Below are 17711 nucleotides of genomic sequence, written 5' to 3'. Positions count from 1 at the left end.
CGCGGCGGAGGGGGACAATTAAAGTTTTTCTCCCCGAAACCAGGAATGGATTTTCGATACGACCCCCTCCACCGCAGCCGCCGACGGCCCGCCTTCCTCGTAAATGGGCCGTCGCGCGCTCGCCGGGCGACGCCCGTTAGCCCTTTTTGGGATACGTCAGCGGGATTTTCAGGTCATTTGCCACGGAGGGCGGGGAAGCGCCAGCGCCGGCCGGCCCGCGGGCGCTCTGAAGGTGACTGGCGACGGGCCGTCATCCATCACCCCGCCTTTCTCCGGGCTGACGCGTAATAGAGCCTCTCAATCAAGACGTCCCCCGCTCGCTGGCTCGCTCGTTCGCTCGTCGCCGCCGCCGCCGTCCGGCGACGAGCGAGCCAACGCGGCTGACGAGGGAGTCAAGGTTACATCCCTCTTGTTGCCTTTATTTACTCTTGAGGTGTTACGGCTTGGCGCCGCTGTCACGCGTCGCCCGTGTCAAATGGGTGATGATAAGCTCCGCGAAAGCCGTCCGGCACGCCGCCGGGACCTTGAGGGAAGCGGCTAAATCTCCGGACCGCTTTTATTGACGCCGACGTGGACCAAAGCGGGCCGGGGAAATTGAGCGGCGTGACGGACGCCGCGCTAACAAATGTTTGCCCGCTCTGCTTTTACGGCGGATCACGTCAAGGACTTGTAGCGGTCTCCGCCCGGTTTTCGGCCCGGGGAGGTCCTCGTTAGGCTCCCCCCGACCGCTCCCGAGGTTGAATTCGAGGGGAGGGACTTTAACGGGTCAACTCATTGGCCCATGGACCAACCAGAGTTGTTCTAAAAAGGTGTTTTTACATTGAACATACAGTTGACAAATTAACAATTTTCTCATTGGCTGCCATAGTAGACCGTAGACATCCAATCCAATCCATTGTGACCCGGTGGCTATTCACCATTTTATTTATTCTACTGTCCTCCTTTATTTTTCTTATTTATTCCAATTAGTCTGGCTTGTTAACTAGTCTTTACTTTCACCCAGTCCAATGTATTCAGGTTTCCCGTACGTCATAAAAAAACACACACTTTAGATCATGTGTCAAAGTGGCGGCCCGGGGGCCAAGTCTGGCCCGCCGCATCATTTTGTGCGGCCCGGGAAAGTCAATCATGAGTGCCGACTTTCTGTTTTAGGACCAACTTAAAATGTAGAGTATAGATGTATATAAAATTTCCTGATTTTCCCCCTTTTAAATCAATCATTGTCATTTTTTAATCCATTTTTTCTGTTTTTAGTTCAAAAATCATTTTGTAAAATCTAAAAATACATTAAAAAAAAAAATCTAAAAAAAAACCATTGTTTTAGATCTATAAAAAAATGGAATATTCAAAGCTTTTAATCCATTTATTTTTTTTAAATCTAAATATTATATCTAAAATTGCCCACATAAAATCGAGTTGACGTTGATGCGGCCCGCGAACCAACCCGAGTCTGACACCCCTGTCGTACGTTGTAAATGCATTTTTCTGTCAATCTCCCTGGCAAGAGAATTACTGAGTTGCTTAGCAATTTTAAAACCTGAATGACATTTTGTTTTTCATATTCACTGACTTGAAAAATATTCGTTTAATTGTGACATGGGAGTGTAAATCCCCCACTTGGCGTTGATACAATACCTTTTTTGGCAGAAAGTCAACAGCGTGCGAGCACCCGCTTTTCAAAAGAGGGGCGAGTGCGGGAATTGATGTATTCACGCACACGGCAATAAAGTGCTCTTAGCCTAATCAAGAAGCCAAGCGAAGAGCCCAGAAGCCCAAAGTGGCGCTTCCGCCAAAGTGGCGCTTCCGCCTCTGTCTGTTTTTGCCCGTTCGCTTAATCCAATTTCCCGCTCTTGAAAGAGTAAAAGCCCTTCTTTTCAAGAAACAACGCCACCTTTGCCGCTTCCATTCATTAACTTTTCATTCAAGTCAACATCCCGTCCATTTCCATCAACAACCGAGGACATTTTTTAAATGGCTACTAGTTAATAAAGAGCTTTTCTTTAGGCCACCACTCTACTCCCCCATTTTTTTTTCTTCTGGGGGGGTCGGCTTAACCCTATTGGCTGCCATTGACGGCGATAGACGAACCACAGTTGCTCTAAAAATTTGCGTTGTTTTATATTTATTTCATTAATTTTTATTACGTTGACCCCATTTAAGGGTTTTATTTGTATTTTTAATTTTTTTACGTTGACCCCATTTAAGCGTTTTATTTTTAATTTTTTTACGTTGACCCATCTAAGCTTTTTATTTTTTTACGTTGACCCCATTTAAGCGTTTTATTTTTTTTTTTTACGTTGACCCCATTTAATGTATGCCGGACCATTTTAGATATAATATTTATATATTTAAAAAAAATCAGATTAAAAGAAATGTGTCAGAAGCCCTAATAATTCCGTTTTTTTTTTTAAAATTAGATCCAAAACGATATTTATTTGAGCCTTTTTTTTCTTAGTAAGATTAAAAAAACGTCTTCTAATCATTTGTTTTTCATTTCAAAAGGAAATTTTAATTTTAATGATGTTCAATATTAACTTGGAAAACAGAACTATTTTTATATATTCATTTTTAGATTTTACTAAATGCTTTTTGAACTAAAAACACAAAAAGAAAAAAAATGCATCATAAATTTGCCATTATTGATTTAAAATAGGGAAAATCAGGAAATGTAATATACATTTATAATCATTTGAATTTGCTCCTAAAACACTTACTTTCTCGGACCGCACAAAATGATGCGGTGGGCCAGATTTGGCCCCCGGACCGCCACTTTGACACCATTTTTTTAACGTTTGCACATCTTTCCTTCAGGTGACGAGCCCATCTTTCGGACCGGTGAAAAGCTACGAACTCCTTCACCACATGAGCGGGAAGGGCCTATCGGCCAAGTACCTGTTCCCTCGCCAATCCTGCCTATACGGGCCCGGCATGGTGGCCGTGCAAGTCACCCTGACCAACAGCTGCGAGCGCCCCCTGGAGGAAATCCACGTGGGCGAGCGCGGACCCGCCGGCCTCGACGTTCACGCTTTCAACACCATCGGTGAGTTGACGAGCCTTTTTAACCCGAAGCAATCAAATCTAATTGGGTAAATCGGCGATTAACTTTATGGATTAATTTTGCGGTTAATATCATTTTTTTAATCGACCGTGCCCCCCAAGTCACGCCGTATTTACGTTCAAGCATTTAAAAGCGTTTCAGAATAAATGCAAAAACCGTATTTTCTCACATTTGTCGCTCAGAAAAATGATGACTGAATCGAAAGTACGGCTTATATGAGCACAAATTTGACTTGACGTGCACGAAACGCAAGACAATGCGGCCGATACGGTCATTTATTTCAAAATAGGGAAAAGATAAACAGATAAAACGTTTAACAACATTTATTTTGACGTCAATGAATAAATTTCAAGAAAAAAATAAACCGTATCTCGCATAAAACGTGAAAAAAACTCACTTATTTGACACACTAGACTGCTAGGGACACACTTCCTGGTTGTACTGGTCACATGACTTCCTTTTTCAATTCGTCCACATGCGGGGATTTTTCTTAACATTTTCCCTTCAAAGTAACACAATTATACTCCCTATTAAAACCACGAATATGGCGGTGAAAATTGTGAATCGGGTGGCGGCTTATACGAGGGAAATTGTCAAATTCAACTATTTTAAGGCCATTATAAGGGTGCGGCTTCTAAGGCTAATACGCGAGAAAATGCGCTAATCATTTCTCCACTGTAAACAAAGACGGAGAAGAGCGAGAATAAGGATTTGTTCCAAACGATCGGTGGCTTTTCTTCCTCCCAGCGTCAGGCCGTCCATCCCGTCGATCCCAATCACCCGCCGCTTCCTCGGACGAGCGATCGATGCGCCGCAATCGGCCACACCGCGCGCTTGCGGAACGCCGCCTTCGGCGGAGGGAGGCGTCGATGCTAACTAGCGGGGAAGAGCTCAAACCGTATTGATGGGCTGGCGTGCGTCGAAACCACTTTAGCTTTGATTTGATACGCCGCAGTGCTACCTTGTCTTGCGTCCCAACTCTTTGAACTGGGAAGGTTGACAGCAAATAAGACGCCAATGAATTAAAGACCAGGATTTGATCAAATTTAAGCTAATCGAATTCATCGCAAAATTAATTCACCATATAATCCAACGTTAGCGCCTTTATTGCTAATATTCCATTGATGCCGTTTGACGACCGATGCATTTTGAACGGGATGATGAATTTGTGGTAATATCGTCGCCGGATGAACCTGTCAAATGCAAAAATGGATTGCAAATGAATCCACAGATTATTAATGAATCATTAAAGTAGCATTTTTGGAGAAGATAGCATGAAGAGCCATTTTTGTTAGCATTTAGTCCACCATTTTGGCATCATACATTCACAAGTTTTGCCGCTAGTGGGTTCCAAAGCTCGAATCGTTTTTTTTTCTCTTTTTAATCTGGTCTCCGTGTGCGAAATTTTCAGCCATTGCAGCGTTTTTGTCTGGCTTCTTTCAACGCTTGTCGCACTCGATCTCCTGGCGGTACGTCAGCGGCTCGTTGTCGTGGAAACCGCTCTCCCGGATTGAAGGACGGGCTTCTCGCACATGCTCGCTCGGCGCTCGGCCTTGCTTTGCCAGCTAACAAACAAGCCGCGGTTATACCTGTCGGTTCCACTCTGCCGACTCCGCCCCCTTCTTCCTACTCGCCACCCTTGTCGCTCACGAGAACCTTTCCCCCCGCAGAGCGCTTGGATCCGGGGGCCTCCGTCACCGTCTCCATGGGGATCGACTTCAAGGACTCCACGCAAGCGGCCAACTTCCAGCTGTGGTAAAAAAAAAAATACAATTAAAAATTGAAATTAAAATAATCAAAATGAGAAGAAAATCCATAAATAATCACTGGCTGCCATCGACGGCCATAATGGTCTAACACCGTCAATGAGCAAATTGTAAATCATCATGGATTTATAAATTTAACAAATTGCAAAGAAGAAAAATACAAAACATGTTTTTATAAAATCATTTTGTTTTTCTACCTAGCAACAAAATAAAAACTATGAATGAAATTGATTTGAACAAAAAATATATACTTGCATAAATACAAATGATTAGAAGAGAAAATATTTTTTTAAATTTAAATGCCTTTATTTATATCAGCAAAATGTCTAGAGATAAAATCAAACTCATATTTTAAATTATATATAAAATAATATAAAAGGAAAAAATACGGAATACAATTTTAAAAGGAAATTATGCTCAGAAATTTAAACCAACAAAATATAAAAAAATATTTAAAAAATAAGAAACCCCTTTTACCAAATATGTTTTTTTAATGTATATAACAAACAAGAATAGAGGATTACATTCTTGTTCATGGCAACATTTAATGTCAATTTATATTGACCTTTTGTGATGTTTTTTTCTAGTCTGAGCATTAAACAATGTGACCAAAAAAAATCACAAAACTGACCTGAAGCGTGGAATAAAAAACGAAGTAAGTTTGCTCTAAATGACATGGAGAGGAAGTGATTTGAATGGGAAGTTTACCCGCTGGCGGGCTTCCCTTCATTCCGTCGCATTCCAAGTTGACGGCGCAGCCGCAATTGATCAGCGCTCGTCTGAGATAACAATTATTCTCCCGATAATCGGGCCCTAGAGCGCGTCCGCTGGCTAAATGCCAATCTATACCTTGACGAGGAAGCGTGCTCGATGCAACCGAATCCATCCTGCCGGTCAAACAAAAGATTTATGCAATGGAATTGCTGCTGAAAAAAAAGGGAAACTTGCCTGACACTTGTCATTTTTTTCTTATTATTTTTATTTTGGGGGGGCGACTCAGCACCAAAGAGGAGCACTTCAACGTTTCCATCCAGCCCGCCGTGGGCGAGCTGCTGACGCCCTGCAGCCTCAGCCAGACCGACTTCTGCAAGGAGCAAAGTGAGTCCAAACCAGAAATTCCACATTAGTCTTCCCTCGATTATTGCGACTTCACTTATCGCAAATTCACTTCTTTGCAATTTTTTTTTCTGCTATAATTTTTTTATTTTTTATTTTTAAACATTTTTATATATATATATTTTAAGTTAATAAAAATTTGAAAATCCACGCTGAAACTCATCAGCGAAAGCCATTTTTGCTACTAGGACTCAGCACTGAAGAAAAAAAAAATGTTTTTTTTTTAAACTTTATTTTTATTTTTTAAAGTTCAAAACGTGAAAATCCACACTGAGACTTGTAAGCGAAAGCCACTCTCGCGACTAGGACTCGGCACTGAAGAAAAAAAAGTTATAATAGGGGTGACTCTACTTCGCGATTTTTCGATTAAACCAATAACCGCGATATTCGAGGGATTACTGTCTTCATCTCCTGTCTGTAAGAAATATGATACCGATAAGACTTATATTATTATGAACAACTGGTGGTCCTGTTTTGTCTTTTGTTTTTGTAGTGTGTTACAAGTTCACACACCGTCTAAAAGCCCTTATTTTTAAACAAAGATCACTAAAAATTACCCAGAAGAAAAAACATTCAGACCGACGAGAACGAAAAACAACAGTTTTAGAATCAGAATAAACCCCTGATGACCGCCCCAAAAATCGAGCTCGAACCCTCCACACTATTTACATTCTCCCGCCCGCCCACAGGTAAACTCCGAGGCATGAACGAGACCTCGGCGACCATCGCCATGGCGACACCCCACATCTCCAGCCAAGCCGTCGCCGAGCGGGTCCTCTCGTTGGCCAACGTGGGCGCGGTGCTCTCCTCGGAAAGTCACGTTCTCAGGTGAGTTTTTTAAAAAAAAAGGTACGTACGTGGGTGTGTGCTCGTGCCTGGGGAATGCCCCAAGATGGCCGACCGTGTAATTGGTGTACACAGGGCGTGTTAATGAGCTTCCTCCTCTGTCGCGCACACCTTGAGAGATAATTAGAGCTGCTTTTGCTCCATCTGTCGCGCCGCCACTTCCTCCCTCGTGTGCGTGCCACCCATTCCTAAAGATTGACGGAGGAAATCGATGGCAACGCGAGATGGAAGACGTCGCGCGGCCTCGTGACTAACTCACTAACGGCTTCGTCCATCAATCACACGGTTGCTTTGAAAACGCTCTGATCTTTTGTCCACCTTGACTCGGGGGGCTGCTGCCTTTGACGAGCGTAGCGGTCCGACGCAATAATAGTAGTTCAAATTTAAATATTATATTTTACTGCGCAATATAGTTAATAGTTTTTAGTGGGGTGTTAAGATGGACTGTCAGACTTTATTTTTCTTTGGACTATTTGTTGATTCATGCTAATGTCCAATTGTGACAAAAAGGAATAATTCATTCATGTTCAATCATTGGTTTTCCTTATTTTCACTAGGGTCGCGGGGGTGCTGGAGTTCATTCCAGCCAACTTTGGTCAGTAGGCAGGACACACCCTGAATTGTTTCCCAGCCAATCAGAATGAGACAAACGATCATTTTCGCATGTGTCATCAAAATAAATTTCTATTTTTTTTAAGTATTATATATATCTAGTGTGGCCCGGGGTTTAATGTTTCGGCCTCACAGTGGGGATCCTGGGTTCAAATCCAGGTAGGTCCACCTTTGTGGAGTTTGCATGTTCTCCCCGGGCCTGCGTGGGTTTTCTCCGGGTACTCCAATTTCCTCCCAAATTCCAAAAACATGCCTGCTAGGCTGATTGGACACTCTAAATTTTCCCTAGGAATGAGTGCAAATGCTAATGGTTATTTTTCTCCTTGTGCCCTGCGATTGGCTGGCCACCAGTTCAGGGCATGTTCCCCGCCTCTGGCCCGAAGTCAGCTGGTATAGGCTCCAGCACCCTTTGCGATCCTAGTGAGGATAAAGCGGTTCATAAAATGAAATGGGGGGGGAAAATATTTCTATCTTTTTAATGATACAATATAACCTTTGCTATAGAAGTTCTTGTGTTGCTCAGCAGGGGGCGTCACTGCTTCTATCAAGGTTGACCAAATAAATGGTTGTGGGGGCGCCAGGGGGGGGGGGCAATCTGAACAAGCAGCCAAATTGATTGTTGCAGGGGAGGATGGCAATAAATCAAGCAGGAAAGCAAATGTAGAAAAGGCTGTTCTTGTTGCTGTCTAAACAAGCGGAATAAAATAAATGCGGCCCATTTTTCAGTTGGTTTGAAGGCAAATGTGATGGAGTGTTACCTGGCCCGCAAACAACACGCCGCCTCTTTGTTTAGAAAAATACAATTCAATTAGGAGCCAAGCCATACCGTGCCTGACAGTTTGTGGTTTTTGTTTTTCAGCCGCTTTGACAATATTAGGAGTGGGCAATGTGTAAAAGAAAAAAATAACATTTTCCAAATGCTAATGCTTCCCCAATAAGAAAAAAAAGGGAGTTTTGGATACAATAACACAGCCCGGACTCCAGTCGCCGTCAATGGCGCCGATGAAGTCACCCGTTTGGAGACCTAATAACCGCGGGGCCATCTGGCCGGGCCGTCCGCTAGCCTCTAGCCGCTAGTTTGAAGGACACTCGTGGGCCCCGTCCGCCGCGTAAAGGTGAGGCCATCGGGTGGCTTTATCCCGGGTGAAGGGGAGGCAGATGGCACCGGCGCGGCGAGGAGAATGGCGGGTAATTGGAGAGGCCCGCAGATCGATGCCAATCTGCCTGCTTGGCCGCCCTCCGCTTTGCTTCGCCATTGGCCCGCTTGCAATTAGCTTGCTATTTAGGCCCCAAACTGTGGCGAGTGCGCAAGAATACCAATGAGCCATTTAGTGCGCCGCTTGACACCCGTCCGCCGCCGCTCTGCCCACCTGACTCTCCGCCCTGGGATTCCCCGCAGACAGGCAACCAACGCCATATTTCCTCAAAGAAATCAAAAAAAAAAAAAATACAATACGGAATGAATTCCATTCAATCATCTTCCGTGCCGCAGCATCTCGTTATTTCGATATAGATTTGAAATTTGATGCATTATTTTAGTATTGTTTGTGACCCATCATGTGTGTATATGTGTGTGTATATATGTGTATATATATATATATATATATATATATATATATATATATATATATATATATATATATATATATATATATATGTATATGTGTGTGTGTGTGTGTGTTTATACGTACATGTGTTTATATGTATATATGTGTATATATATGTGTGTGTTTATATGTATATATATATATATGTTTATATGTGTATATATATGCGTATATGTGTATATATATATGTATATATATACATATACACATACATATACATATACATATATATACATATATATATATATACATGTGTATATATACATATACATATTTATATACATTAAGCTAAGCTCATCTCATTTTCTGAACCGCTTTATCCTCACTAGGATCACGGGGGGTGCTGGAACCATTCCCAGCTGTCTGCGGGCCAGAGGCGGGGGACACCCTGAATTGGTGGCCAGCCAATCGCAGGGCACGAGGCAATTTAGAGTGTCCAATAAGCCTACCATGCATGTCTTTGAAATGTGGGAGGAAACCGGAGTACCCGGAGAAAACCCACGCAGGCCCGGGGTGAACATGCAAACTCCGCACAGGTGGACCGACCTGGATTTGAACCCAAGTCCCCCACTGTGAGGCCAACGCGCTAACCACTCAGCTGCCGGGCCACCCGTCGGAAAAGCTATCAATTTGTTAATCGATTAACTTTCTGCAGCCTAGTTAGTTCATTCCACGTTCATGGCTAACGTTAGCATGTATTAAACCAAGTTATTTTCGGCTATAAAATCCAAGTCGGCAACTTCCATTCTTGGGAGGAGCTTAAATGTTGCGGACGGTGCTTAACCTTAAAATCATTCTTGAAAAAATCTAGTATACGGTTGGTTTATTTGCTCATGATTTATTAGTTTCTACTTTGTTATCGATACCTGAAAAGAGGCTCCTCCCTCCACGCCCTCGTTCGACGACATAAACACGGCGTTTACATTCCAAGCGCGGTGTTAACGGCCCGAGTAAATGTTAGATTTAGTTCCTAAAACCATTAGCGGAGGCCCCGCGCGGCCGGGCGCCGTTTTTTGAGATGGGATTTCAAGTGGCGGGGGAAAAGGGGGTGCTGGGGGGGGGGGGGCGAAGAGAGCGCCTCATATTTTAATTAAGGCAAAGCGAGAGGCGGATGATAAACTCCATCCGATGCGTCGACGCTAATTTAGACGGTCTCCGGAGACCGGCGCGTACGCTCGGCGCGCCGGTCACAGTTGCATTGTGTGCGCCCATCCACCCCCCCTCGGCCCCCCCGTGCTAATTGGCGGACGCGTCGCCCCGTCTTGTCCGCTCTTGACGGGCTTTAGACGGGCCTAAGTGGCCACCTTTGTGGGCTGTTTGTCAGGCCTAAGCGGGCGTCCGCGGGGGGTCTTGTCGCGCTAAATGGAGGCAGATGGCGGGGATGGGCGGGGCTTCCCCCAGATAGGAGAAAGGGTGGGGGTTCGCCGCGGGTCACGGCCTTCTTGTTAGCACCCTCAATGGGGGGACCATGTGCGCGGGAGGGTTTCCGGGGAAACGGCCGACGGGGAATTCCCTCAGTGGGACGGACCCCGGGGGGAGGCGTGGGGGCGGACCCCGCGCACTCAATAGACGGCGGCAGTCCATAAAATGAGTTTTAAAGTGGGCTTTGAGGGATGGATAGGGGCGGGGGCCCCGCACCATCAGCTTGCTGGGTGTTGACAGCGATGCCACAATGTTAGTTTTGGGTGAAATATCCTCTTTGGATCAAGTCATTCAACTTCAATTCTAACTTGGTCACCGGCAGAGAGAGAAAAAAAATCATAATAGTCATCTGTCTCATCATTTCTAAAATGTCTGGTTAAAAAAATACATAAATATTTTCTAATGCAAACCAGTTTGTCCATCTAAAGCAGGGGTGTCAGACTCGGGTTGGTTCGTGGGCCGCGTTAATGTCAACTCCATTTCATGTCGGCCGGACCATTTTAGATATAATATTTAGATTTTTTTTTTAATTAAAAGAACTGGATTCAAAACCCTGAATATTCAGCTTTTTATAGATCTAAAACAATGTTTATTTTTATATATTTTTAGATTTTACAGAATGATTTTTGAACTAAAAACACAGAAAAAATTGATTAAAAATGACAACGATTGATTTAAAAGGGGGAAAATCAGGAAAGTTTATATACATCTATACTCTTCATTTTAATTGGATCCTAAAACAGAAAGTCGGCACTCATGATTGACTTTCCCGGGCCACACAAAATGATGCGGCGGGCCAGATTTGGCCCCCGGGCCGCCACTTTGACACAGGTGATCTAAAATGTGTGTTTTTTTTTTGTTGCTCTCAGGTTTGTGGGTCGCACGGTGAGCAGCCATGTCCTGGTTCTGCTTCACCTAGACCTGAAGGACCAACCGGGCAGCATCTCGCTGACCATCAACACCGAGAAGAGCGTGGTGGCGTCCATGTTGCTGCGGGATCTCAAACAGACCTTGGCTCAGGCATAGAAATCTTTTTTATATCTATCTATCTATACAACAGGTCCGAGACGCATCACAAAAAAAATGCAGCTAATATTTCGTAAAATATGTATTCGATTTTCCCATAGTTGCAATGTCCTTTGAAAGCGCGTTCCTCATAAAGCTGTCAAACCGAGTGCTTGCGTTTTCATATTTCCACAAAAATAACCCGGCACGGAAAACCACGCTTTGTTCCCTTTTTCGCGCTCGCTAGCAACCGTTAGCTCGCTCGTCGCGCTCACACAAACGTACGAAATCTCGCCACCGTTCAAACGGATCGGACGTCCATACCCGCCGATAAAACCACCCAAATTTTTATTTGAAATAGCGGACCACGACGGCGATTATTTGTGTCTATTTGCCAACACGCACAGACGGTCATCTGAATGCTAATGATCCTTTTAAAAAAAAAAGAACCCGGCTCGCGGGCCCACGCCGTGACCTTCAATTAACCTCCGCCCAGCCCGGCCATTTTTTCCCCCGGGTGGGGAGGCGGGGCTTCTTGACGGCGGAGTTAAATGCTCCTTTTGTCACGAAGGGCGCCTAAATGGAAAGCGATGGGCGGGCGGACGGATTACGTGGTCGAGTTCCCCTTCGGGACAATGATGGCGCTAGTTAGCATGTGAAAAGGCCGCGCACATGTGGCCAAAACACACGCTGAGGATTACGTGGCCCAATCTTATCATCACCTGCTAATCTCCCGCTAATCCTGTTAACATGCTCGTGGAGTCCATTAAACGCCGCCAAGATGCTTTTTGGGGGGTCCAACATCACCAAAAAAAATTTACACTAAGTCCACCTTCCAAAATCATTGTCATTTTTTTACAATTAGTCAATTCGCGTTATTTATGGTCTTATTGGTGGATGTTTTTTATTTATTGAAAAGACGGCGCTAAAATTTAAACTAGAAAAATTGCGAAAGTAACTCGTTTGTTAAAAAGATGTTCATCAAAGCCGTGAAAATCGCAAAATTTACTGTTTTGTTTGTTTAGTTTAAAAATATATACAAATTAATACGTGTTTTAACAATACAAATTAACTATTTGCCTGCCATTGTCACTCGTAGACGTCCAATCCATTTGAATGGAGAGCCGGTTCAAATGGATTGGACGTCTACGAGTGACAAACTCATTGAAATTTACAGTCAAAAGATGGACATGATTGGATGTATATCGCCGTTAATATTTTAAAATGCTTCCCTGTTGAAATTTGAGTAAATAACGCAATTGAGGGCCCATCCAATCAGATGCCAGCATATAAAAAGCACACTAATGCCACTTATTTTGGATTTGTCAAATGTTAGGTACATATATACGTACTTGTACACATCTTAAATGTGGTCGCTGATTCCCTTTTGGAGCCAAGCCAGACTTGAAATGGAATTGTAAAACATTTTTTTTCTTAATTTACTACGCTGGCACCATAAATCAAAATTAAGGTGGAACGTCACCGAAATACACAGCAGCAGCGCACCCACACTCGCAGATTCTTTTATGTTCTGTGTACTTGATCACAATTGGACTTTTTCTCTTGATTGAACTCAATTATTTCCCCCCCCCCCCCAAAAAAAACAAAGAATGCAAGGCCAGCGTGAGAAAAATACTTCTCTTTAAGCTTCATGTTTTTCAAAATCCACTAAGGAGTTATTCATCCAATTTCAACTAAAAAAAGCGATTTCTTATTTTCCAGCAAAAAAAATGTTAATAGGCACAAAAGGGCGAATAAATGACAAAAAATAAGGACAACATGAAAAAAGGACGCAAAAACCAAACAAAAAAATGACATAACGATGACATTTTACCAAAATAAAATCATTCACAAAAAGGACTAACGATTTTTTTTCAAACAAAAAGTCATCTGAATTTTATGTTCACTAGTAACAGCTTTTTAAACGTTAAAAAAGCCAACAAATGGTGCTTCAAAATCCAGCTACTATTGAACCGATGCCAGAGGGCAAAGGTCACGAAACCGGTCCTCAAGGGCCACGGTGTCTCCTGGTTTTCGTTCCGACCAATCCGGCCGGCGCCGTTCCCTTTTAGCCAATCCGCTTTCTACCCAAAACAGCCCACGATCGTAATCGCCCAATTTTGCTTAAAAAGACGCCCGATTGGTCGGAAAGGCGTCGTCGTGGTCTCATCCGGTTAGAACCAAATCCTGCAATACTTTGGACACCCCTGCCAGATTCATTTAGCCCACCCGCCCGAGCCGTTTGATTGGTCGCCGCCCTCCTTCTTGGCAGATAAATAGCCCGCCGCTAAGTGTCAAGCTAAACCGGCCGGCTAATAAATTATTCCAATTCCGTCAGGGCGCCGTTTTCTCTGGGGAGTTTGCCCCTCCAGGAAATACACTTTTTGACGTGCGCGTGCGTCGTCCGCCCGGACATCGGGACGCGTCGCTTTTGATTAGCCGCCGTGTTGTCGGAATGGTGGGGGGGCGGGGCTCGGTTAGAGAGGGTTGGGGGGGGGGGGCTGTCACTGGGAGGAGGCGTCCTGCATTATTCATAAACTTACCTGGACTACTTCTGGGAGGAGAGGACACTTATGACACAATACACACCAAAATACACACACACTTCCAGGTTATTATCATCCATAAAACACTAAAATATTTTTGTAAATCAAGTCCTTTATTTGGGGGGGAAAGAAGGAGTAAGAAAAGGGGGGAATGTAAATGACAAGAAATAAGACAGACACAAAACAAAAATAAACAAAAAAGCAACATTGACACAAAAAGATAAAGGTGAAAAAAATTGAGGCAAAAAAACACTTTGGCAAAAAAATGCATATGCAATAAATAATAGAACAAAGAAAGTGTTTAAACAATAATTTTTAAAAGGACAAAGATGGAAATGAATGCACAAAACAAATTGAAGGCAAATAAATGTACACCAAAAACATAACCTTACAAAAAATATTGAAAAAATGGATAAAACCACCAAATAAAAAACAAAATGCATGTTCTCTAAAACAAGATTGAAAATGATAAACAAAAAAATCTTAAATGAAACCATTGTGACAAAAAGTACAAATAATGCTAACAAAATATGACCCCTTAAAACAGAAAATGGACACTGAAGGCAAATAAATGTACACCAAAAACATAACCTTACAAAAAATATTGAAAAAATGGATAAAACCACCAAATAAAAAACAAAATGCATGTTCTCTAAAACAAGATTGAAAATGATAAACAAAAAAATCTTAAATGAAACCATATTGATAAAAAGTACAAATAATGCTAACAAAAAAATGACCCCCCAAAAACCGAAAATGGACACTTTGAAGGGAAAAATGTATTTTTCTTATTGTTCAACAAGAACAAAAATGTGTCCTCCATTTGTATAATCCCTGAAAATTGCGTGTCAACAAAGCGAGTCGGAAATAAAGGCGGTCGCTGGAGCGTGGCGGCGGCCCCGACCCCGTCCCTGGCCCCGCCTCTTTCCGCATTTAGCGTTCGACGCCGCAAAGACGATGACTTCATTTTGCGCATTTCATTTACATAAGACCGTGGACAAAACCTTGCGGCGCTAATTATTAAACGGCCAATCCTCACTCCAAGAATTGGAATTAAATAAATACATAATGACTCGTTGTTTGCCTTTGACGGCGGCAGACGTCCAATCCATTCGAACCGGACGTCTACCAATGGGAAACCGGCAAAAGGACGGCAAGAGCAACGTGATTGGACGTCCATCCCTGTCAATGGCAGCCAAAGACTTAGCATAAAGCTTTTTTTTTTAAAAAGAGTAGTGATGAAATCAAATATAAATGAGAATTTAAATGACATTTTTTATTGAACTTTTAATTTTGGGGGGGATTTTCCTTATTAATATTTTCATGTCCTTATTTAATCCACCTATGCCTTTTATGTGTTTTTGTTCAATTTAAATTCAGGCATTATGGGGTTCATGTGATTTTTATTTTTATAATATTGCATTAATATTATATTAGCTGGAAGAGGCCTAAGAATTTTTTTCAGAATAAAGTCAGAATTGAACTATAAATTATAATGTTAAATAATAGTTCTTGAGAATTATAGTAAACATGCTTGTGGTAGGTTAATAGAAACCTTAAATTAGTTTAATTATTCGTTGTATTTTCAGAGGGAAAAAGTTGTTTACAAGAACAGAATAATTCTTATAAAAGTGACTCCAACTTGTGCTTTTGTGAATAAAAAATGAATCAAAGCAAATGTAGAGCCAATCGGTCGTGACAGAAGCCATTAAAAACAAAATAAATGGAATAAAGACAGTCCAAATTCAAAGGCGGCGGACGTCGCGCACAAAAACAACACGCATATTTTACGGGCGCATTTAATGGGTACAAAAGGGGCGGGCCGGCAGGACGGCGAGCGGATGAGTGCAGATGCGTTTGATCCAAATGGTCATTTTCCTATTTGCTGCCTCGTTGAGCTTGACGAACGACGACGCCCGCTCTGGCGTGATGAATGGCGCCGTCGCCTCGCCATCGCTTCGCCGTCGCCTCGCCTCGCCCGATTGACTCGCCTTCTTTATTACTGGCGTGGGGGGTTCCCCCGCTTTACAAAAATTCAATGGAGTCTCATTAACTAACTCCTGGGCTACCGTAGACGTCCAAGTCCTTTGGATCGGGAAGGTCTGGCAGTGCCATTGGTGTACTTCTAAAACACGTACAAGTTACACGCCATGACACGTACTTCTAGTAAGACATTAAATTACACACTACTTATAAGTACACACAATTACACATTCTTGTAGTAATTCATGAAATTACACATTCTTGTAGTATAAGTACACACAATTACACACACTTTTAGTAATACTTGAAATTACACATTCTTATAAGTACACACAAGTACATGTACTTTTAGTAATACATGAAGTTACACTTGTAGTATAAGTACACACAATTACACGTACTTGTAGTAATACATGAAATTACACTCAGTTGTATAAGTACACACAATTACACGCACTTTTAGTAATACTTGAAATTACACATACTTGTAGTAATTCATGAAATTACACATTCTTGTAGTATAAGTACACACAATTATACACACTTTTAGTAATACTTGAAATTACACATTCTTATAAGTACACACAAGTACATGTACTTTTAGTAATACATGAAATTACACTCAGTTGTATAAGTACACACAATTACACGCACTTTTAGTAATACTTCAAATTACACATACTTGTAGTAATTCATGAAATTACACATTCTTGTAGTATAAGTATACACTTACAGTTACTTGTAGTAATACATGAAGTTACACTTGTAGTATAAGTACACACAATTACATGCACTTTTAGTAATACTTGAAATTACACTTGTAGTATAAGTACACACAATTACACGTACTTGTAGTTTTACATGGAATTACACTCTGTTGTATAAGTACACAGTTACAGGTACTTGTAGTAATTCATGAAATTACACATTCTTGTATAAGTACACACAATTACAGTTACTTGTAATACATGACGTTACACTCTGTATAAGTACACAATAACACGCACTTTTACTAATACTTGAAATTACACATACTTGTAGTATAAGTACACACAATTACAAAAACTTGTAGTAATACATGAAATTACACTCTGTTGTAGTAGAGGTTAATCGTTAATGCAATAACATCTACTGACAGTAAAAGTACACACAATTTCGCATACGTGGAGTAGTACATGCAATAACAAGTACTGGTAGTGAGAGTACACACATATACACATAGTTGTAGTGCAAGTACAGGTACTTGTGAGTACACGTAGTTGTAGTCCAAGTCGAGGTAAGTACACATATCCGTCGCTGTCAAAGAGTTATTGCCAGTCATCCTACGTTTCCTTTTGTGGACAATTCCAAAGGTTGCGTGGGGACATTTCCCCCCCAGCAAGGTTGTAATAGAAGAGGAGGAGGAGGAGGAAGAAGATGATGATGAATGGCCGTCGCGCAAAACCACTGACCCTCTCCAAAGTTTGATTTAGCCAAGCGTCACCTCCCTGGCCCTGCTCGCCAACGCCGCCAAGCTGGGAAGAGGTAATCGCCGACGGACACTTGTGCTGACTTGACACGCTCGCCCATTTTTTATGCTTAACTACACGTGGACCTTCAATGCACTTATTGTAACACACACACAACAGGAAGCCAGGATGCACTGTAAAAAAACATTTAAAAGAAATAAGGGAATTTTTTTTATGGTTTTATTTGGGCAATATACCGTTTTTTTTCTATTCACAGTATTATTTGCATAAGGTTTCTGTGG

At 42.3% G+C, this 17711-nt stretch overlaps 1 protein-coding gene across 1 annotated transcript in view; it reads left to right on the top strand.

The window, feature by feature from the left end:
* ap3b1a (adaptor related protein complex 3 subunit beta 1a) overlaps nt 1-13023 on the top strand; it is a 30934-nt gene extending 17911 nt beyond the window's left edge. Inside the window, exons 23-27 of the mRNA XM_077623497.1 lie at nt 2812-3040; nt 4729-4813; nt 5825-5922; nt 6630-6768; nt 11297-13023. Coding sequence (XP_077479623.1) covers nt 2812-3040; nt 4729-4813; nt 5825-5922; nt 6630-6768; nt 11297-11453 — 708 coding nt within the window. The 3' untranslated portion in view covers nt 11454-13023. The remainder of the gene's footprint in view (nt 1-2811; nt 3041-4728; nt 4814-5824; nt 5923-6629; nt 6769-11296) is intronic.
* The last annotated feature ends 4688 nt before the right edge of the window (nt 13024-17711 follow it).

The sequence above is a fragment of the Stigmatopora argus genome, chromosome 16 (genome assembly GCF_051989625.1).
Source record: "Stigmatopora argus isolate UIUO_Sarg chromosome 16, RoL_Sarg_1.0, whole genome shotgun sequence".
NCBI lineage: Eukaryota > Metazoa > Chordata > Actinopteri > Syngnathiformes > Syngnathidae > Stigmatopora > Stigmatopora argus.
The sequence above is the reverse complement of the archived record's forward strand: the minus strand, read 5'-3'. Positions and strand labels throughout refer to the sequence as shown.